The sequence below is a fragment of the Zosterops lateralis genome, assembly GCF_965231275.1.
Source record: "Zosterops lateralis genome assembly, chromosome: 5".
NCBI lineage: Eukaryota > Metazoa > Chordata > Aves > Passeriformes > Zosteropidae > Zosterops > Zosterops lateralis.
Window position 1 is genome coordinate 14559719 of NC_139766.1, and position 23235 is coordinate 14582953.

The window sequence follows — 23235 nt, forward strand, 5'->3', positions numbered from 1 at the left end:
ATTTGAAATTAACATTTTTTGCTGCTTTTCTTTATACACAGCTTCTGAAGGAAAACAAGGGACAAGCCAAGTTCTTTCAGCTGCTATTTTCATAAAATGAAAGCCCTTTTACTAATCAGTGTCAGTCTTTATCTGAAAACTCACCTAGGAACCCAGATTCTATTTCCAGATGCTCCCAAGGAAACACTGGGATATTAACAATTTGTGGGCATGCATATGTGAAAAAAAAACTAGAAATAAAGCACCTCCAAATAGAAACCAATGTATCATTTTCTACATCTATGGTGCCAGTTTAGCAAAGGAACATTTTTTTATGGTATGTTATGGCGTATCTTACTGCAAAAAGTTCGTAAAATTTGCAGGATTCCAGCTAGGAAGTCCAATTTCAGGGCAAAATAGAAACCAGTGAAAAATATTTTTCATTTGAATCTCAACAGAATCTGTATTATCGACTCTAGTCTGCTAGAGTACAACACTGTCAGTGTTATACTTTCAGAAGTGCTATTTATATATTGTAACTCTAAGACCTCCTCTGTTTCTTTCACAAGAAATTAGTCTTTCATAATTAATGTCATAAAATGTTACAGCATCACTGTAGCAATACTACAATTAATGGTTCTGAATGGAAGTGTTGTCTTTATATTGTTTTCAAATGATTTTAAACAATTCTAGCTTCCTGGATAAGGTCCATTTCTCAGGTTTATTCATTACATGGTCACTGTAACAGAAACAAATTATTTGGAAAGTGAAAAAAAAATCAAGTATTTTTCTGTTGTTCAAATAAATGTATTTACACCATCTAAAAATTATGTATCTACTTCTACCACTTTGTTTCTAAAATTTTTATATCTTGCTTTGATTATCTTCAAGAGAAAAAAGGGTTAGCAAGCCAGGATCAAGACATCAGATATGCTAGTAAGGATGTTTGTGTAAGATTTTTTTAGTTGGAAATGGGGAAATTTGGAATGCATCTAATTAGGAAACTATCTAACTGATGATTATATAAATTGACGTATTTTGGTGGTCTGAAGAAAACCGTTATATCACACTTATGTGATCACAAAAAAGAGGTTAAAAAAATCCCAAAACAAAACAAAGTAAGTCACTGGATGTGCACAACTTCAGATAACATTAAAATAAAGTCTGCTAAGCAACTCTTAGGTATTATGCCTAACACATAGTGTAGTTTTTTAAGCATATACCACTAGTTAATCCAGCAGTCTCTTAACACACAGAACCATGAAATACACCTTTTACTACATCCAGAAATGCTCCCCAGCTCTCCATTGCAGACACATGCCATGGCTGTATCCTGGGGCCCTATCAGATTCAAACACAGGTGAGTGATCTCTGCACTCCTGTGTGCTGCTCTCCCAGCAAAGAGGACACAGGGAGAGAGGCTGCAGGCCAGGCAAAGCAGGATGCAGCAAGTCCCACAGTATAACCCATCTGCCCACAGCCATAATCCTGAAGTATACCCAAATACGTCATCTGTACGCAGCAAAAACACACAAGATGGTATTTAGCTGCATTTTGTTAAATACATATACCTTATGTTGTTTCTTTAATAGCAAACCACATCCAGAGTATTTCAATTAGTATGTAAATATGAGAAACTTACTTTTATTTCCAACCAAGGCCACAAATGGCTGTGTTTCTGACTCTTCATTCACTTTTTTTACCACGTTATACCAGTCTTCCAAATTTTCAAAACTCTGGCCATTGGTAATATCATAAACCAAGAGAATACCCTATATAAAAAGACATGTTTAAAATGTTACAGACTGTAAAAGAATTTAACATGGTAATATTTGCATCACTTTAAATTATTATTGTCATAAAATAAAGCATTACCAAATAATGGCATCAAATCTTTTTGAGGGTCAGTTAAAGGAATTATCAATTTCTATACTCTACATGTTATTACAGCATTTCTCCTGCATTTCATGTGTTTCAAATTCACATTTCAGAAAAAAAATGGCAACGCAGTCAAGAGCACAATTAGTTATATCAGAAATATTACAAACTGCATATACTTTATGATAAACACTAAATAGCATTTCACACTAATAGGAAGATAAAAATTACACTGGAGAAGGACTTTTATTTTAACTCATATTAACTGCAGTTTCCATGTTCCCTTAAAAAAAAAAAAAAGGCAGTTCACTTTTATATTTCTGTAAATTGTCTTTCATGTTTCTGCTCTCTTTTGGAGATAAAGGCCAGATTCCATTCCTTCAGTGTTGCAGAAGATAAGTAAGAAGTATTGGCGAGCTTCAAACTTTCAAAAGAGAACCTAAAGACATCGTTAGAACTCAAAAAGGAGTCCCACGTATTTCAGAGGTTTTGGGCCAAGCTACAGGTGACAAATACTCAAAGCAGACACTGCAGACAATTCCCCAGCACAAATATCCAATATTATAAAGCACAGCCCATTTCCTCCACAATTCTAAGGTCAGCTCTCAGATCTTATTGAGTCTTCTGCCCCTGCTTTCCACTACACCCTAATAAAGTCAGTATCTTGTAAATGAGGAATAAAGTCCGAATTGGCTTCAGTCACACATGTTCTCATGGAGTTCATACCTGGTAAAAAAAACCCCTACATCTGCACACTGTTTCTTACATGAAATTTTCACAAATATTCTGAAAAAACAATATGATCCATACAAAAACAGCATGACCTACTGTCAATGGAAAAGATTTTTCAAGTTTTTTCATGAATTTGTCTGAGCCCAGTTTTAACTGATAGCTAAAAGGAGTGTCTTAGACAACAAAACAGAGTGTACGCCATTTATTACACAAATAATTTCACATTTGACAACAAATTAGTACAGACTGCAAGACTGTTTGGGGAGACTTTAGATTTTATGATGACAAACAGTGGAAAACTAATAGGATGCAATTCAATAAATATCATGACAAGGTCAAAGGAAGCAATAATCAAGTGCACAGTAGGAAGCATTTGGCTTGTTGCAAGTTCCATATAATAGGACCAAGGAGCTACAGCTCACAGCTGAATATGTCAAGCTTATTTTGCAAATATGACACTGGCATAAAACATTCCAGGTGAAATAATGCATCCATCTTTGGACACTTGAATGTCAAAAAAAGGGTACACTAGAAGAAACCAGCAACAGTATCATAAGTTTAGAAATCATGACTGATATGAAAAAAGTGGGAAAAAAAATCTGACTGCTTCAACAAATGCATGACTTATGGCAGGCAGGATGATGCTGGTACAGGTTTTAAGAAAAGATAACAGGAGATTTCTTTGTATATGCTTTTATACATAGTTTGCAGAAGCCACTAAATTGGGAAGACCAGCCAATGTGCCCGAGGGCAGGGTTACCACAAAGGGGTATGCAGACATGCTCAAGGAATGGGTGAACAGGAACCTTTCAACATTCAACAAGGATAAGTGCAAAGTCCTGCAGCTGGGAAGGAATAAAAATACAGGCTGAGGGGAGTAATACATGACTGGCTGGGGGGCAACTGAATATGACCTGCAGGTCCTGTCAGCCAGCAGGCCAAATCCAAGCCAGCAATGTTCCATAGCAGCAAGGATGGCCAACCTGATCCTAGGCAGCATTAGCAGCAGCCACCAGACCAGGGAACTTCTCTACTCAGCACTTGTTGGATCATATCTAAAAGAATACATCCTTAGGCCCTCAAGACATGAGAAAAATGGAGTAACTTCATCAGAGGGTCAGCAGGATAATCAGAGGCTGGAGGACTTTTTTTATGAGGAAGAGATGAAGAAACCCAAATTCTTCAGAATGGAGAGGAAGTGGTCCTGGGAAGACTTAAAAGCAGCCTTCCCATACCTATAAGGAAGCAATAAAGGAGATGAGCCAGGGTCTTCACAGTAGTGCATGGCAGGATAAAACTCAGTGGGCATAAGCTGAAAAAAGAGAAATTCAAACCATATCTGATGAAAAGGTTTTTCATCATGAGGAAAATAAAGCAGGTTGACCAAAGGTTGCCCAGTCTCCCTCCTTGGAAATGTACAGGCAGGAACTCAACAAATCTTGAGCAGCCTAGTTCCACCTCTCAGTTGACCCTACTTAAGAGAGTGTTTTACTACTGACCTCCTGAAGCAATAGGTTTAACTCACACCAATATTATAGCAAGGGTACATGCTGAAAACAAACAAACAAACAAACAAACAAACAAAAAAAACCACAACTATGGAGACTAAGAATAGCAAAGCTCTGAAATATACTACCTATAACAGTCTAACAGTCACCAACACTGAAAAAGTACTGAAGGTTGCTAAAAGTCATTACACATGGATAGCTTTGCAGGAGGGCAACAGATCCTACTGAGATTCCTCTAACTCCTACTTTCTGATGACAGCAATATCAATCTATCTCATTTCCTCCAGTGTTATCAACTCCTTGGCAAACTTGAGTTTTTGTTCCTTATATTCATATAGTTGTGTTAATTTCTAAGGAACAGCTTTCATCAGCTCTTTCAAGGAAATTAAGAATTATGACACCCAACTTTCCCCTTGCTATCTTTCCTTCTTTATCAATCAAATCTAATATTAAATATTTTGTGCAATTTATTCCTTAATATCTTGCATCTCTAAGTTAATCTCAGTTAATTTCTCCTGACTATTTTTATAACTACCCAAATGCCTGGGCATGTATGTAATTGTCTCACAATCTAAGTTTTGCATTAGGAAGGACATACTTGAGTTACTAAATGCTCAGTGGAAAATAAATTCAATCTAAAGCACAGGTATGGTAAAGGTTAAAAAAAAATGCCAGCCATAAAGCTGAAAGTTGTAAATGAGAAAGAAGCACTGCCGTGTTCTCATTCTCCAGCTGTGAAGTTCTCTCACTAGCTTGCAGAAGAGCAGATTATCTAAACCAACTTCAGCACTAATCAGTTAGATGAAGAAAAAATAAGTATGTGTGAGCATTTAAGGTTAGCCAAATCTTTCTAATCAATTCTTCATAAAAAAATCTACTCTGCATCACATCCTCCAGACAACTGTAGCCTACCTACCCCTTTGGATGAAAGGATTTACCATGAAAAAAATCATTTAACGAAGTTTGCAACTAGAGCTGACCTAACATCCTTTTCTCTATGATCTAACTAAAGCACATTCTTTTCTTAAACATATTTTCTTGTCAATATTTGCCACATTTAAGAAACAAAGATGGAAGGTATATATTTTTGCATCACAGAGATGCAAAAAAAAGGCAGCATGCCATCCAGGTCATAAAGAATACTTTCTGCTTAGATTTTTACCATGACAGCACTCTGCAAGCAATTTGGTATGATATAGATAATTAATGAAGGACTAGTCATAACTCCATGGCTAAATTTATTTCACCTTTTTAACAGAGAAATCCAATAATTGCTTTCAAGAAAAATACATCATATTTCACACAAACTTACAGTATATGGAGTAGAGACCAAGTAGACAGCATAAAAGCTGTTGTTTCCCTCTTATGTGTAAAGAATTGAGGAGGAAAATTAACACTGGCATTTTTACACAAATATTTCGCTGCCATGAAAAAAGTTTGAAACACATGGTAGACGACATGCCAAGAAAAGCACATTTATTCTCTAGTCTCCAGCAATGTGGCAAATAGTCCCTGCTTGCATAATTGCACTCTAGTAAGAGAGATATTTTGCCTACACTAGTGCATATGTGAGTGCTTTTTGTTTTGGAATTATAGAGCATTTTCAAAAATAGGTCACTGGAAACTGAGAATATTGCAGAAATTATTTGCTGTTCCCTGGAGAAGGTAGGGTCTGCAGTACTCCTATTAACAAGCCAATTTATGATGTAGAATATGCCAAATCTTAAAGATAATTAAAACTAGATATGTGGGTAGGCACAGTAATTACAAGTAAGATATGGGAGTGGTTCTAAAAGATTTACCTTGCTGCAAACAGCAGCAATGTTATTTCAAAATTGAACTGCTAGTATGGAAACGTTGTAACCAGGTAATATATTTGTACTGATAATCAAAATTTAAGAGGCGCTAAGTTTATGTCAAGATTTGTCACGATAAAAGGAAGCTAGAGAAAACAGTAATTAAAAACATATGTTTTCTTCTTCATTTATCTGCAGCTACTCTCATCCTATGACTGACTTTTACACCAAGGAACTAAATTAACGTTCAAATTTTCATCATTATTATTATTATTAATATTAATAGTTATTTAATAAGTCAGACCAAGGTTCTATATATTATTTTTTCTAGTCACAGAATATTAACTTAGTAAAGAGCAACTTAATTGTTGCAGAAATGTGCAGATGAAAACAGAGGTTTTTGCAAAGGAAAGCAGCTTACAGTCCACACACACTTAACCACTGCTGTCACTGCTGATACTGAGGATGTGAGCATTCAGGTATCTGTGATTAAGTGATTAAGTTGCCATAATTGAATGATTTACTCTCTATCAGTAGAGCTGTGGCAACTGACTACACAATCACTTTCAGCATCCCTCAATTCTGAGATAAATGTGATAGTTTTAAACAGCTTTCAGTTGGTGTTGATTATTAATACCTTTTATTTATAGAGAACGAAGAGCTCTTTTTTCCCCACAGCTTGCAGAGTTGTTCTGCCTCACCACTGAAATTCAGTTATCAAGATGGGATGCAGCCACTACATTGTTCTAAATAAACAACATCAGAGAAAAATAGGCAGGAGGAAAGCAACTGCTTCAAGATGGCAAGTGAATTGCAATTTCTCCAACTGCAACCATGCAAGCAAATTATCCAAGTTCTCATGCTTAAATCTGCCATTCTTATTCTAAAAAATGGCACAAGAAATAGGGGATCTCAATCAAAATATGGCATCTTAACAGTAACTAACCAAAATATCTATCCTAGAGAATTGATAGAGCTCTCATTAGAGAAAAGGAAACCTCCAGTGGCAAGTTTTTGCAGTGAAGTATAGATGGATGCTCCACTTACTCTTTTTGATAGCCTGATCAAATTTCAACCAACATCAGATGAATTGTAGGCCATAATCTTTTCAGTTGCTGTAGATTCTCTAAACTTCTATCTCCATCTGGCCATAGGATTTTAGAAGTCAGCCTACCATACATAGAGGTCTCTGAGCACAAAAATAAGAATTCAGCCACATAATTTCTGAATCTCTCAATAATCAAATAGATGGAAATTAGGCTGTGGGCATCTGCAAATACTGGATAAATGCATAACACCTACTGTAGGTAGGCTATATACTTTAGATCTGAATTATTTAGATTTGAAAAATACAGAGATGAACACAATTTCTGCAACAGATCCAAATCATCTGCTTTATCTCCATCTGTACAGCTTGTGTACTTCATAAAAAAGATGCTTGAAATCCCAGCTGCACCACATACACTGACCAAGTGCAACAAATCATTGGCACATATGAGTTTTTTGTAGCAACCTTCACTCAAGTTACTTCAGTAATTTAAAGGCTTTCTTGCACTGGGGAACCCCAAACCGAACACAGTACTCTAAATGTCACCTCAAAAATGTCTGACAGCATGATACTCACTTTCCTTGATTTAACTACTTCATTCTTACTAACACAGCTCAGTACTCAATTTGCTTTTACTGTTGCAAGAGTGCATTGCAAACTCTTATTCAACTGGTTTTTACCTCAATAAGACATCCATCCAAGAGCTTTTTCCTCCAAAGCCATTTCACAGATGACTGAGCTTGGAAGGGACCTCTAGAACTCATTTGGTTCAATGCTCCTGTTCAAGCAGTGTCACTCAAAGCCAGCTGCCCAGGACCACGTCCAGATGGCTTTTGATTGCCTCTGAGGATGGAGACTCTACAACCTCTCTGGTCACCTTGTGCCAGTTCCCAGTCATCCTCACAGTAGGAAACATGTTTCCTGGTGTTCAGAAGGAACCCCTGTGTTTCAGCTTGTGCCCATTGCTCTGGTCCTGTCAACAGACACTACAGAAAAATGCCTGGTTCTCTTCCGTGCATCTTTCCTTCATGGATGTATATATATTGATTAGCCTTCTACTCTCCAGGCTGAACAGTCACAGCTCTCTCAGCCTTTCCTCATAAGAGAGATGCTCCAGACCATTAATCACCTTTGTAGCCCTTCACTGCACATTCTCCAGTTGATTCCCAGCTGCATAAGATTATTCTGTATCAGGTGCAGGACTTGGCATCTGCCATCAGCCAAAAGGTCCTCACAAGGCTTCTGCTGGTCCACTCCTTTAGCTGGTCATGGTCTCTCTCAGCAGCAGCCCCACCCCACAGCACAGTGACCATTCCTCCCCAATTTGGTGCTATTCATAAACTTACAAACAATGTTTTGTTCCATTGTTAAAAGAATTACTAAAAGACACAACCCCAGTACCAACCCTTAAGAAATAAAACTTATAATCAGGCACCAGGAAGACATTGAGCTATAGACCTTTAAATCCAGCTGTCCATTCAGATTTTCAGTAAATTTATTGTCCACCCATTCCACCACCATCTCTACATATTGTAATATTATTATGGGAGATTATGTCAAAGGCCCTGCTGAAGTGAAGATAAATTACATCCACTGCTCTCCTCTCCACAGAACCATCAAACCACAGACAGCAATCAAGTTGGCTGTGCAAATGTTACCCTCACAAACTCCATGCTACCTCTTCCTAATTACTTTTTTACTGATTTGTTATCTATTCACAGGAATTATTATCCATATTTTAAAGGATTTTCCTTTATAAATATTCCTACTTGTTCTACTTTGCCTTTCCTCTTTTTCTTATAAAAAGCTAAAGATGTTCAACATTAAATAAGCTTAGAGAAATAAACTTAGAAATAAGCTGAAAGCAGTGCCTTTCCAAACTACTCATGGCATTACATGAATAGACGAAATTAGAGACAGTTTTATGCATCTTTAACAGGCACTGTTACAAAGCCAATAGAAAAGTGTGTTAGAACTCAACTTTGATGATAAGAAGCCTCTTACATGCACTGGAAACACATACCAACACTGGGAAAGAAAAATCACTAGTCCATTACAAAAATTAGGGTTAAAATGAGGACTGGAGGAAGATTAAAGACAAAGAAATTGGACATAGGGGGTTTTCATTAATGTGTGCTGAATGACTAAAAAAAAAAAAAATCAAACTTTAGTCTTATTGATATCAACTGTTTATGCACTTTTGGACACCGGCATTAAGTTTTTGACCTGCTATTTTTGGTAAGAAACTCCCAAGTTTATCACCAAATTCAATACAGACAAAGCTAATAGCCTTTTATTTCCTTCATTAAATTTACTTTGAACATATGGCAACAATTTGTGATTAATCAAATTCCCTCTGTCATGGAAGCCACTTTCTCCTATTGCTTGGTAGATCTGTAACAGGTCAGTAAATTGGTTTTTATTAAAGAAAAAGAATATGTCATGAAACAGATGCAACAGCTAAAAACATTGACTTTTTTTGAAAGTGACAAAATGTTACATCAACAAGTTTCTCTTTATCCAATTAACTAATAAATCCCAATCTCTTTCATTAGCCATTCCTGTGTTGTATAACATTATCTAATAGCATGTTATGCCTATTGTTCTCATTACAAACTCCAAAATAAGGAACAGAGTACATTTTAGGATCACTCCTGCTAAGAAGTTTGGCATTTATAATACATCCTTCTAAATCATCTCCTGACTCAAAATACATTATAATACTTAGCTCTTAATCCTACCATCCACTTTAAGTTGCTTAGTTAACCTGAAGATAAACTTAATTTTCATTGGACAGAAGTTCTGCAAAAATATTTAGCTACCTGGTTATCTCCTTTTGTTTGCCCTCTTATAACCCCAGTTGCATGTATGAGTTTAATGGTGTAGAATTGCTCTTAATTTCCTCCTTCTACCTTGTCCCCCCAGCAGGCAGCTGTTCTGAAAGCAGCCACTCTATCTACCATGTGGATATCCAAACAGCCTTTACTATTTACTGTGATTGCTTTTCTTAACTCAAGACACAAAGCCTGGAAACAACCATCTGTTCTTGGGAGTTATTCAGTTCTATAAATGAACACACTTGCTTTGCTTTTTATGTCAGCTCTAAAAAATTAGCTACACACCAAAATTAAAGCAGCGCATTAATATCGGTTAAGTTTAGATTGAACAGACATTCAACATTATTGAGATTTATGAAACAATCAACTAAAAGCTATATATAATGTATGTATGTATAATTTTAAGAACAAAGTTTCAATTAATTTTATATCATTGCTATAGATACAATTGTCAGCATTTATACTGTACCTGAGCTCCATAAATATATTTATCCAGCATTTTGCCTCCTATCGTTTGTCCCCCTACATCCCACACTTGAAGAGTAACATTCAAATTTCCTGGAAAAAAAATTATATTATATTATATTGTGTAACACGGAAAACTTAGATACAAATACATTCAGCAACAATAGCTTTTAACAAGTATACAAGAATAATTAAATTTCAAAATAAAAATTACTGGGTCATCTGGGAAAAAAGTTATTTGAGTCTAGCTAAGTCACTAAAATATGGTAAAACTATAGCTAGTTACCCACATACCTAATATTAACAGAAAATAATTGGAACTGCACCAAGTATAATAGTCCTGAGTAGAAATTATATAACATATTCCACTGAAAAAACATGTAAAGCTTCACAAAAAATGTCCGATAGCGTGGTACTTGGAACTGAAAGGTAACACAACTAATGCCAACTCATTATTTCATTCTGTGTGTCCCTTCCTCACCTCTCTCCTAATCTTCCTTACAGATCAAGAAGCAAGGAAAATCTTCATAACTTCATTTTGGTAGTGATGCTGATAGTAGTATACAGTTACAGAATTATATTGCTAACAGAGTAAAAAGTGGAAATACTGACACACACCTAAGTTGAGGATCCACGCTATGATTACTTCCTCCACTCACCACCTTAAGGCATGAAGCTAAGTTGGACATGATTTACATAATTTCATCTTCAAAGAATCTACACCAAGAACAGACCTTCCTTTCTACTCTAAACCATTTTTAAGCTACGTTGAAATTGTTAACAGGTTTTTAAAAACAAAGCTAACAAAAAATGAGTGCAAATACAGAATAGTTAATATCCTACAAATCATACATATTCTGCAAGAGAACTCAGAAACTCACAGAGCAGAAATACACAGAGAAAGGTATGCTACCATGTACATACAAACAAAAGTATAATTTCTCACATTTTGCATGGTAAGATCTATTTTCAGAACTGTACTGATTACCTGGGAGCACCAAACTCTGAACAGAGTAAGGACTGACAAATTTTTTTCTAATCCACATACAACTCACATGACATTTACATGTTAATACAAATTCTATGTACTCACTGATAATCACAACTACAAGTTAATTTTTACTCCTGGATTTAAAAAAATGCAACAAATTTCACATCACAACAATTGCAAATCGAGTGAAAACAAACACATTATTTTGGCTTGCTAAGAAAGATATAGTCTTAATTCAACTATTTTATGTAGTTGACAATTTGATTTTACACCACATGATGCATTCAGCTGTAAATTTGTAACTTGCATTGGTTACACAAGGGAATGTGCTCCATGGAAATGTATCACAGCCCCAGGTGAAAATAACCAGCAAATTATAACTATATAGCTGAATATATGTTACTCGTGATATTACATATATTACATTCTATTTTTATAATGCACCTTGCTTTAATCTGGTTAAAAGAGCAGATTCCCAAAACTACTACCTTGGTCTCAGAAATACAGTGATGAATGTGAAATAGTACTATTAAGCTACACTGACTTTTATGTAACACCAAGAGAACTTCTACATGCAGCTTAGAAAACACATCATAAACACCCCAGTTCAATAAAGGCAACCTTTTATAATCAACAAAAAGCTTACTTGTTTTGATAGTTCATATATTATGTATTAATTAATTAATTAATTTGAAAGCTTAGAACATAAATGATCGCAAGCAATGCAGGAAAGTCTTCCATAAAGGATCTGTCATGGATAAACTAGTGCATCCACAGTCTGAAAAGACTATACATCCTCAGTGGGCAAACAAACTACGCAGCCTCAAAGGCTCATCATGCTAGAGTATTCTACCCCTATGCATTCTACTGGAAAGTCACCTTGTCATTCATGCCAGCTATTTTGAGAATAAAAAGAAAAAAATATTTATAAATATTATCACTTTCAAACTCAGTAATTTTCAGATGCCCAATTTTGTATTTAAGTGCTCTAAAAAGTTTCAACTTGATTTTTCCTTCTAGAGAAATAATTATGCACAGCATACTGGCCTTAGTATAGGGATAACTGCATGGAATGACCTGAGAAATTTTAGTGCACTAAGTTACATTAACTAGTCTAACTGTAACTGCCCAACTGAAAAATCTCCTATTACAAATTATTTACTCTGCTTCATTAACAACAGAAAAAAGAAACAGGGAAAAAAAGATTGGTATGTTCATTTAAGGTGAACTCCTCCTTAATTAGGACCTCACTAATTATGAAATTTATGCTGATCATCTACTGTGAAAAATGCTTCATTTTCCCTATTTTTAAATTAGGTTCTGTAATATTTGCTTTGTGTTCAGGTTAAATCTGCGGGAGAAAGAAAGATGTTAGGATTATTCTGACAAAAGGAAAAACTTTTGTTTTGCCTTTCCTAGGCAATTTACCTAGCAAGTATTTCATTAACAACTGGGATAGCAGCACACGAAGTTTTCTGCAAAAAGTTTGAAATCCTTTATTTTTTCAATTTAACAGGAACATAAAAACCAGAGACTTACAATAAAACAAAAAGAAACCATGCATAGTAAGACAGGTCTTAGAAACAGTCTTAACACAAACTGAAGAATCCCATCAAAATAACATGTAATGCACTAATAAGGAACAAAGAAACCCCAGCACTTCTTTACTCCAGAGAAAATGCACACAAGTGCAAAGCTGAAATCCGTGAGGCAGCACAGTGCAGGTGTGTAGATTGCTCCTGGAATGAACGGCAGCCCCGGGGCTGCTGCAGCAGTGACCCTGCAGGAGGACACTTGGACTAGTTAACCTTACCCCAAGTGCTGCACAGTGCAGATGGAACTGAAAACACAACTCTGACCACTTTTTACACCAACGACTTTAAAAAAATCCTTTTAACAGAAGAACCCTGTTTACTGAACTGCACCCACACCTCCCAAAAAATATACAACTATGGCTCTTGAAGAGTCTCTATCAGCAGACCTCTGACGAGCAGATATACTATTTAAGCAATAAAATCTACACCATGGGTGCATCCAGACTATGCAAGATTCTCCATCAATAAATATCATGAAACTGATTTGCACTTTTAAAAAAGAGAGTTATTTTGAACAAATTGCATGAAGTGAATTTGTCATGTTCAACACTAGATACATGTTGAACAATGTTGAACACATTGTTCAAAGTTTTTAAAAGGATTTCTGATTTGTATTAAATGATATTTTTTACCATGCAAAATATTTACTATTTTCACTGCAAAACTGCATTACTTACTAAAACAACTGAAGACAAATGCAACAACAACAACAAAAAAAAAAAAACCTAACAGGAAAAACAGCAGTTTATTTTAGAAGTTGTAATGCATTATGATGTGGCCTAATATAAACTTCCGTGTAATTCTAGAAATCCATAATTTTAACTTCTGGAATCTTTGCTTACATTGAAGAAGAAAAAAAAAATCAACAACTGAACTACAGTTGTTCAGCAATTGTCCTACTGAATAAGAGAAATCAAGTATTTTTTCCTACTGATACACACATAATTTCTGTGTAGTGGTATGAATTAACCTTCCAAGTAAACACAGCAGCTCTGCAAACCCAGAACCAATAAAGAAATTAGAAAAACCCAGTTACTAAAGTAATGCTTCCCATTCCAGTATTTAGAAATGTTACTTCCCTCCCTCTCACTCCCCATGACTAGCCCAGTTTACCTATAAAATAGAGAGCCATATATACTTTAACATATATAGGCATAGGCAAAACCAAAATGACAACCCACAGAAAAATGTTTCTTCCTGCATATGAATACAAATGCTACTGTTTTGAGGAAAACAGATGTACAGACTTTTTGGTGCTATTTTTACCTGCCTTCTGATTTTATTACAAAATAAACCATGAATGAATGAAATTCACACACAAAATAAACTATGAACAAAAATGAATGAAGCAATAGTTGATAATTTTCCAAATTTTCTACTCAACAAGAATATTTATAATCCCAGTAATATACTAATAGCATCTGTATGCTTAACAGCTGGAAAAAAACTTGCAAAATACAAGTTCTCAGCATGCACACTGCATGATTTGTGTACACATTCCACTCGCAAGTACTGCTGTTAAGTATTATACACACTGGTATTTTTAGAGGCAGGAGCAGGACAATAAAAAAATTATTCTGTTGATTTTATGGTGAAATAAGTACTGGAGTTTTGTATTTTATCACTCTACTAAAAAAAGTACATACTAAATACTAAAGAAGTACATCAAAATGGCCAAACCAAAATAGTGAACACAGGAATAGCATGAAAAGATTATTCTGTTTCACTTAAGAAAATATATAAACATAATCAAGAAATTATTTGTAATTTTTAAAAAAAGAAGTTTAAGAACTGCATATATTTTCTTATAACTTCAGGTCACAGATAAAATGCTTAATTTCTGGGTTTGCTTCCCTCCCCACCCTTCACAAGGAGAAGACAGAACTACAGAACTTGCATCAACCTTAGCAGATCTCACTATACCTTTTAATAATTACACATACTTTTTCTTACTTCTGATTTATGAATCCAGAAGTAAATGTTTTTAATTAAATACTTGCAGACTTAGAATATGAGCACACACAAATCAGCGAAAAGACATATTTTAAACTCCAATTGTTCAGAGATAAACTTAACCAGCAATTATTCTTTTTTAATTATTTCTTCACATTTTCCATGCAGTGTGCTGCAACTGGCATCTAAATAGCTTCTTTGCCATCGTGAAGTGAAACATCTTGAATGCTCAAACTGTATTTTTATGAGTGCCGAGGGACCCTAAATTTTAGTGGTCTATTAAATGCCAGCAATTTCATGCTGCCCTGCATAAAACAGCATTCACATATTAGAGCACTGCAAGTCCAAAGCTGCATTATGCTCCTCTCACACAGCTCAAATATGAGTTGTGTATTTCATTAAAAAATATAAATATTTCTATCAAAAAACATATACTTTTTCAATTAATATGTTTAAAGTTCCATTTCTTCGTTGTGTGTTACACTATCCACATGGAAAGTGAGTTCACTCAAGCAGGGATAATAAAATTCATCAATACAGATAACATTCTTTTTATTTGAATTCAGTGTTTTACTTAGAGATGTAAGTTGCAAATGCATAACTTTTTGACACCTGGCAATAATGTATGAACAAAATATTCTCCGAAAAACCTAATTTACTTTGCCATAAAAATCACTGCAATAAGATAATTTAGTACACATTACTCTGAAGAATATGTTTCTGCAAGTCTTGCTGCCACCCAACTTTCAATGTTAGTTTTTATTCTCTTACCTGGCAGTAATATTCTTTTCAAGAAGAAGTCCAGTCCTATGGTTTGTTTGTACTGTTTTCCAAACGTTTCTTGAGCAAAACGTGTAGCTAAGGATGTCTAAAACAGAACAGTATCAAATTAAGTTGTCATTTTTAACAGCCACAAACTTTATGTTAATCCAGTAGTATGAAATACAGTTAAGCACTTTTTAAATCAGTGAATGCTAACACTGTTCATGGATTTGGACTGACAAGCACTCCAGTCAGTTTCAAGATAATAACAGGAGGTGGCAAAGGCTACTAATTTATGCAAAAAGAAGCAAGGTGCATATTTGCTTTGATTTCAAAAATGCTGCAATAGTCCTATTCCAAAATAGTACACAGATTTGAAGGAGGTATCATTAGTATGCTTAAACTGACACAAATCTAGGTGACATTATCTGTACCTGAAGATCTTAGTATTTTTAAAAAGCATTCATCTCCAAAACAAGGGTCCAACCCTGGTGAAGAACACCATGATCCCAGACCAACTTCCTGGGAGAGAACAGAGATCTGCACAGCACACAATCCCACAGGGGGCTCCTAAGTGTGGCAAGATTTCTGCCACTGTTCATCAGTTTCAGGATCAGGGATTACAGGAACTCGAAGATGGGAAGAGAACTTTCTTGCACACAGAAAAAAAGAGTTAAACTCATATAAAGAATGCGCATTTACAGAATCATTCCTTTCAGCAGAACTTCGAAAATTTATTTCTTTAATTGGTATTCTGTGGATTTATGAAAGCAAATCAATACACTGTTGATCTAATAATAAGCTTTTACTATGTATGGCCAAAAGGATACAAAACTAACCTAGGCAAACTAGGGAAGCAAGGCATTTATATTCTGTCAGTAGCAACCTAGTAGCAATTTAAGGTCTCCTCTCAAGACAAAAAAAAAAAAAAAAAAAAAAAAAAAAAAAAAAAAAAAAAAAAAAAAAAAAAAGGTGGGGGTAGAAAGAGAAAGAAAGAAAGCTCACAAAAAAGCAAACCAGAAAACAGCAGTATAATCATAAATAATTTAAAAGTTTGTATTGTGAAAATAAATACCAAATATTAAAAATTACAAAACACAACCAACATCAACTTAGTGTACACTTAAAAATCTCCTGTTGACATGACATTTGTAAATGAAAATACAAATTAACTAGATCAAAAAATCATCTAAATATTTATTTACCTATATAAAGAAAGAAAGAAAACTACTAGGAGGCTCACAAAACCCTTACACTGTCTGAGAAAACTCAAAACAGGACAGAAGGGTTTTTTCTTGCCAAATTTCCATTCATCAAGACCTGAAGAGATGAGTCACACCAACTGTTTGTTATTAGATGCTGTTAAGAGCACATTTAGTAAAAAATGCAAGAGCAAAATAATGCCAATAGTTTTGAAATATGAGAAAGGCAAGGTCCATGAATAGAAGGTTACAACAAAGATCTAAATTAGGCTAATGTCAAAGGTACACAGAAAAATAATTTTTTTTTTTACATTAAAACATGATCACCAGAGCTCCAGCATTAACACTCTAGTATGAACAAGCAAACATTTATTCAACTATTAGATTTCCTATTTAGTAAATAAAACAAGATTTACTGTTTTCATGTTTCTATATCATACTTATATTCCTATGACTCTCATATATATAATGAATGATATTTTGATATTAGAAGATATGTTTAGGACACAATCCAATAAGTCAGTGATAGCCCATGGCAACATTTTCATTTACTTCACTGAACTCAAGCCCCAGAAGGATTAAAAGTAAAAAAACAAATGGAGGAAAAAAGCAAGTAAACTAGAAATAGCATGAGATATATTTATATCCCTGTGGAAAGGGGAAAGATCCCAGAGGATGAATTGTGGGAAGATTCTTCTGCCTTCAGCTATGTGACAGAAATACTAACAACACACACAAAATAAAATTCAACACAGGTTCAGACTACAGTATTGAAAGAGTCAGCAGAACTGATGCTTTTAACCCCAACAGTCAGCATGTCAAGATTACAATGACATTAATCTGTCATGACCTTAAAGATATAGATGAGAATAAGACAACTGCAGGTATACACCATTCAGTCTTCTTGAAATTTTCCTTTTTGGAAAAGCAACAAGTGCCTAGAGTACAAATTGAAGTATCATCAGATTATATTGCAGTATTCTATATTCTCCAACATACTTATTTAGATTCTCACTAAATAAGTAACCACTCCCTTCTTACTTTAAATGCTCAGTAAATGCTAGTTTATCATTTCTGTGACAGTCAATATTCCCTGAGGACTCCTAGGGGTGTTAGTAAAAATAAACTACACACATTCAATTAACAGCCAACCTATAAGAGCAGCAAGTAATCAACAGCATGGCAAAGTCCTCTTAAACAGTTTTTCTCCACTGTGCTCTTGAATGCAAAGGAATTTATAGCAGAAAATCATGGACTAACTCCTCCTTAAATTTTTTCCTAATAAACATTAGAGCTCAAGGAAGGTGTTGGATTACCCGTCTAGGGTCTTCTATTTATTCACAAAAAAAGCATTTATCCACAAAATGCTAAGAGCAACAGTTCAAACTTCTTTATAACAATAAACAAAGAAGTTATGTCAATGCATATTCAAGTACCTCTATAGTGGAAATACTCCCTTCAAATCCCAGAAGTGTTCATTGCCATGCTTGCCAGAAAAGATTTCACTCATGAGTTTTACCTGAGGATATGCTGAATACAATCTCTATAAGAATTAATGGGAGTTAAATAATGGTTCAGTAGAACCATAGTTGTAAAAATAAATAAGTAACCAGTGGCCATTTTTTAGAAAGTTTGCACTCCATACAATTCTACTCCTTAATGTCAGGGTCAGAGAACAGTACAGTAGCACGAAGGCCTTGTTTCTTTGCCCCTCTACAAAGACAACCAGGCCATCAGCTTGCAGGGCGGAATTTCCAGCAAAAATTCCATCAGTTTGGAAGGTTCACACACTTGCCTTAAATACTTCCAAGTGAATGTCAACATCCTATTCTGAATATCAATACTCTTTTGTAGGTTGATGTTAAAAAACCCCTGTTAAAAACACAAAAATGTCTTTGGGCTCTAAAGTACAGCAACCAAAATAGCAGTAAATTTTAAAAAAAGAAAAACTACATTATTCTAAGTTCAAAATACAATAGAATAATTGAGAAGGGTTTTTCCTGAAAGAAGCAATGATGGAATTTAACCTTGCATGAATGAAAGGCATGACAGTTTCTTGCTTCTATTTTTCAATGTCAACAATTCAGTATAAACTGCTGACATGCTGTTCCTAAAGACTGACATAATGAGTAAATAGGAAAAAAAGGCAAAAAATATCTATGAAATAAACTAGAAGGTCAATAAATTGAAAGTCAAACAGAAGAAGCTACATTAGCCAGCTCTGGAGGTGGCTACTTACCAGGGAAACCAGAAACTTGTAGGGAAAACCCCACCAAATGACAAATCTTTGAGTAAAATCCTATAGAACTAAGTTTTGAGAAATCAGTGCCAAAGTGTCGTATTGTAGTTTTAAGAAATAAAACTAAACCCAAATTTCAACTATATGCAAGCACATAGTTCTGAAGCCGTGAATTTCCATAGACATACAGACTTTAGCCACTAATTGAAAATCTTTCAAGAAATATTTATTGAAATATTCCAAAATACTTTCCAAGAACCACACGTATCTCTTCCCTCACTCCCTTCTAGAACATCAATGCCATTATCCAAGCACAGCTACACTCATCTCTCAGTCATGTCCTATCCTATCAGCAAGAATTTTAAGACAAACAAAATTAAAACAAACACAAGGCTAAATAATGAAATGCTTGACCATAAAAACACATAACTGTCCACACTGATATCCTTCCATCTCACTCCTAACTACTAATGCAACTTTGTTCACTGAAAAAGAGAAAATTATCATAACTTCTTGACATTTGACACAGATGTATTTGATGCAGCTGGGCCAACCTGCACAGCACACTTCATTCAATTTTCCATTTGCAAGACTCGATAGTGACAACAATATTTTTGTTACTACTGATTAAGTTTTTGAGCCCAAGTGTAACGACACAATTCAGAATTGGCACAATGCTTAAAAATCCAGTATCCTGAAAAATCCTAAAGTAAGCAGGACACTACTCTTTATGCCAGCCTATGTTTTAGCTCCTGCAAACTCCCATACCAGCCTGAGCATTTATTCTTTCATTTTCATCATCCATTGTCACAGAAGGAAAAGACAGGATGTTTCTGCTACTTCACTTTAGTCCCTGCTACAACAGAGAGGGATAGCAAATAAACAGAACCTCAGCATACCTCTTTTTCACCACCTCCCTTCCCACTAACACTTCTGAGAATTCCTTCCAGAGGCCAAAAACCTTTTTCAATAGTAGTAAATCATGGTATTCTATCTCAAGTCAGCATCCTTGTGCACTTCAATACTAAGCCAATCTATGCACAAAAGGAATAGAAATATCTGGATCATAACATCTTTTTTTTTTTTTTTTTTTTTTTTTTTTTTTTTTTTTCAATCCATACTAGTAATGATGGCTTGTTTTAATGGAAAATTATTTTGGCTCAGGAAGAGTGGATTGATTTAAAACCCACACACGTAAGGCTGCTGTCTGTATATATGTCTTTCCTATGCTCAAAATCAAAGAGCAAACTGCTATTACAGTTTGCTGGGTTTTAATCTCAGATTGTCCCCATTTCTGATTGCTTTTTAGATTGTTTTCCTAGTTTGTCTAGTTCATTAAAATACTTCTCTATTATCTTCTGACTAACCAGTCTTGCTTCCCTCAATTTTGCTTTTCCACAGTTCACCATTACCTTACCATCTCTTTTTTACCCTAAGAGTTTTACAGACTCTACTCTGTCTCACTCTCTTAAGCTTTCTGCCACTTTTACTCTTCTGTATTTGAGTTTGCTCCAGCAGTGCTTATTGCTACCCTTAAAATTCTAAGTATCCAATTAGCCACCCAACAACCTCAAACTAACAGAAGCACAGCATCCCTGCCTTCCCTCAAGGATAAAGCAATTCCTAGCTAGTGCACCTTTAGCTTGAACTTACACTGATTTGTTTTTAGGCTGCTACCAGTCCGTGCACAGAACCTGAGTCACATTGCTTATAAACGATGGATGAGGAAAACAGCAAGTTTCCACCTGACCCACAACATTTTTTTTAAAGAGGGGGCAAAAGAAGCCAAAGATGAACACCTCACACTAAACACAAGATAGAGCATTTCTGATATATCCCATCATCTTCTACATACTTCCTGTCTCATGATCCCAGAGTGACAGAGGAAGAGAAAAACCAACACCTTGCACAGTAAAAGAGAGTTAAGTATGCATGTGTGTAAAGACCAGCTGTGAACCAGATGTGAGAGCCAGGCAATTTAGAGTTTAAAACACATAGACATACACAGATTTCAACAAGTAAGCGGAACGAGTAGACAACAAAAGAGAGGAACCTCAACAATTTAGTCTTCTGAGGTGCTTGAAATACCACTTACATTTATCCTTTACATTCCATGACCCAATTGCTTCTTTATTTCTACAAGACCTTACAATAAATCTGTGTGTGCTGCCAGGCCATTGGGATGGTGGGAAAGAGCCTCTATTACAGCATCATCTAGGGGGGACAGGAGGAAAAGCAGCCCACCAGAGTATTGCTGCTGCTCATGCCCAACAACCTGCCATGGAAGCGTGAGATTCCTGGAGTCAGCAGGAGATACAGCGTGTGGCAGCTCCTGTGAGAGGTAGGAATCAACAGAAATACACATCAAAACTTAAGAATGCTTGAAAATTCATGTTTGGTGAGAGGTCTTGCCACAAGCTGCTCAACAGCAAGTACTGAAAGGATTCTTCAGTTTGAATGGCAAACTCCTGGGAAATGCTCCCCGTGAAGCAGCACTTCAGCTGGCAATGCTGTGCACTTGTTGTGCTCTCAGCACACAGCTGGTTGGAGTTGCCCATCTCCTCTCTCAGATGAACACAATACCACTTCAGACCAGGTTTACAATCGCTGGAGACAAAAAAATGTTTTGTTTCTTTGTAGAGCTCTGAATAAGTAAGTGAGCAAAACCACAGGTATTCTCACTAAGAGCATATGTAAGGCAGTTCATTTAAACCAGTTCTAAAAACATTTCCACTTTTCATATGAACTGTGAAGCAAGCAGAATTTCTTCTCCCCATAGTTTCAAAAGTTAACGACAGAGGGAGGAAAATACTGTATACTTCAAGCATACAGTAATTTCAATATTTTCAGGTGTATCTCACAAAATTATTCAGGCTACATATGACAATAGATATGTTCAAGTGTATAGTTAAGATCAGTGACTATTTTAAACAGCTAAGAATGCAGCCTCTCTTTTGCCTTCTTTGGTTTCTCCCTGTCAAAATTTCTCTTTTACAAAGAGAAATTTGTTGGACTATTGTTTGCTTGTTTTGATTATTGTTTGATTATTGTTGATAGATAAAGTTTTATAATCAGGATTTCATTATGATGATTACAGATAAGGGTAAAAACCCAAACGAAAAAGCAAAAGGACCAGCAGTGCCTTTCCAAACTCTGGAACAGTAACTCCACTAGATGCAAACTGTTCTATCCAGCTCGGGAGGTTACCAGCTCTGTACCCGAAGGGCGCCTGCAGACCCAGCTGAGCCACCTTCCCTGCCCGTCCCTTTGGGGGAGCCGGGCCCCCAGGTGCTCGGCCCCGAGCCCAGCCCTCCAGGCCCGGGGCACTGCAGCCACCGAGAACGACTCTGGGCTGTTCCAGCGACTCCGGCCGAGCCCCTCCAGCCTCCAGCGCGCCCTCGGCAGCGCACGGGGATCAGCGGGAAACTCCGTCAGCACCACTTTTTCGCCGCTCCTTTGCTAACGGCTCAAGAAAACTGGACTACAGGCGTGTACGTCTGTTTGTTGACGATGCCTCCCCGGGTGCGGAAGCCCCGTCAGAGGGTCTGACCGCCGGGCAGGGCGCGGACACCGGGGACGAGCCCGCGTGTCCCGTGCGGGGCCTGGAGCCCGGGGGAGCACCCGGCCAGGTATTATCGCGACACACCGGGCTGCTCCCTCCTCTGCAGCACAGCTACGGACGGCGTGAGGGGAAAAGCCGGGAGAGAGCTCGGGGCACCGCGGCGGGGGAGAGGAGCTGTCGGAGGGGCCGGCACTGACCTTGCCAGTGGTGCCGTCCCCCAGCACCACCAGCTTGAGCTGGCGGTCCGGACTCTCCTCCTCCTCCGAGTCCGACATGATCTCTACAGCCCCGGCGGGAAAGAAGAGGCTGAGAGCCGGGAGGAGTCGGGTGCAGGAACGAGGACGGGCAGGGGGGAAGAGCGAGCGCCGCGCTCACGAAGCCGGCAGCAACGGAGGAACGGGCACCGCCATCTTCCTTCGGCGCGCCCTCCGTCGCTATGGTCCGCGCGGGGCGAAACCAACGACGGCGCTGAGGGAAGGGGGGGAAGTGGTAAATTGCGGGCGGGAGCTACAGCAACAAGTGGAGTCGCTGCTTCGGGACACACCCACTTGTGCCCCCGCGGGGTCGGGAGATGGTTCGGCCCGGCTGCCGGCCGCACGCTCGGGCCCGCAGTGACGCCCCGCGCGGTAACCGAGCAACGGGGGCGGGGCCAGGGCCCGGCCCGTGTGGCGGGGGCGGCGGGGGCGGC

General features: G+C 37.0%; 1 protein-coding gene across 1 annotated transcript in view; it reads right to left on the bottom strand.

Annotated features, from left to right (window-relative positions):
- The window catches only part of RAB28 (RAB28, member RAS oncogene family), a 63421-nt gene extending 40439 nt beyond the window's left edge, over nucleotides 1-22982 (bottom strand). Inside the window, exons 1-4 of the mRNA XM_083860939.1 lie at nucleotides 22745-22982; nucleotides 15554-15650; nucleotides 10248-10336; nucleotides 1622-1751 (exon numbers count right to left, since the gene is read on the bottom strand). Of these exons, the coding sequence (XP_083717065.1) occupies nucleotides 1622-1751; nucleotides 10248-10336; nucleotides 15554-15650; nucleotides 22745-22822 (394 nt within the window). The 5' untranslated portion in view covers nucleotides 22823-22982. The remainder of the gene's footprint in view (nucleotides 1-1621; nucleotides 1752-10247; nucleotides 10337-15553; nucleotides 15651-22744) is intronic.
- Between the last annotated feature and the right edge of the window lie 253 nt (nucleotides 22983-23235).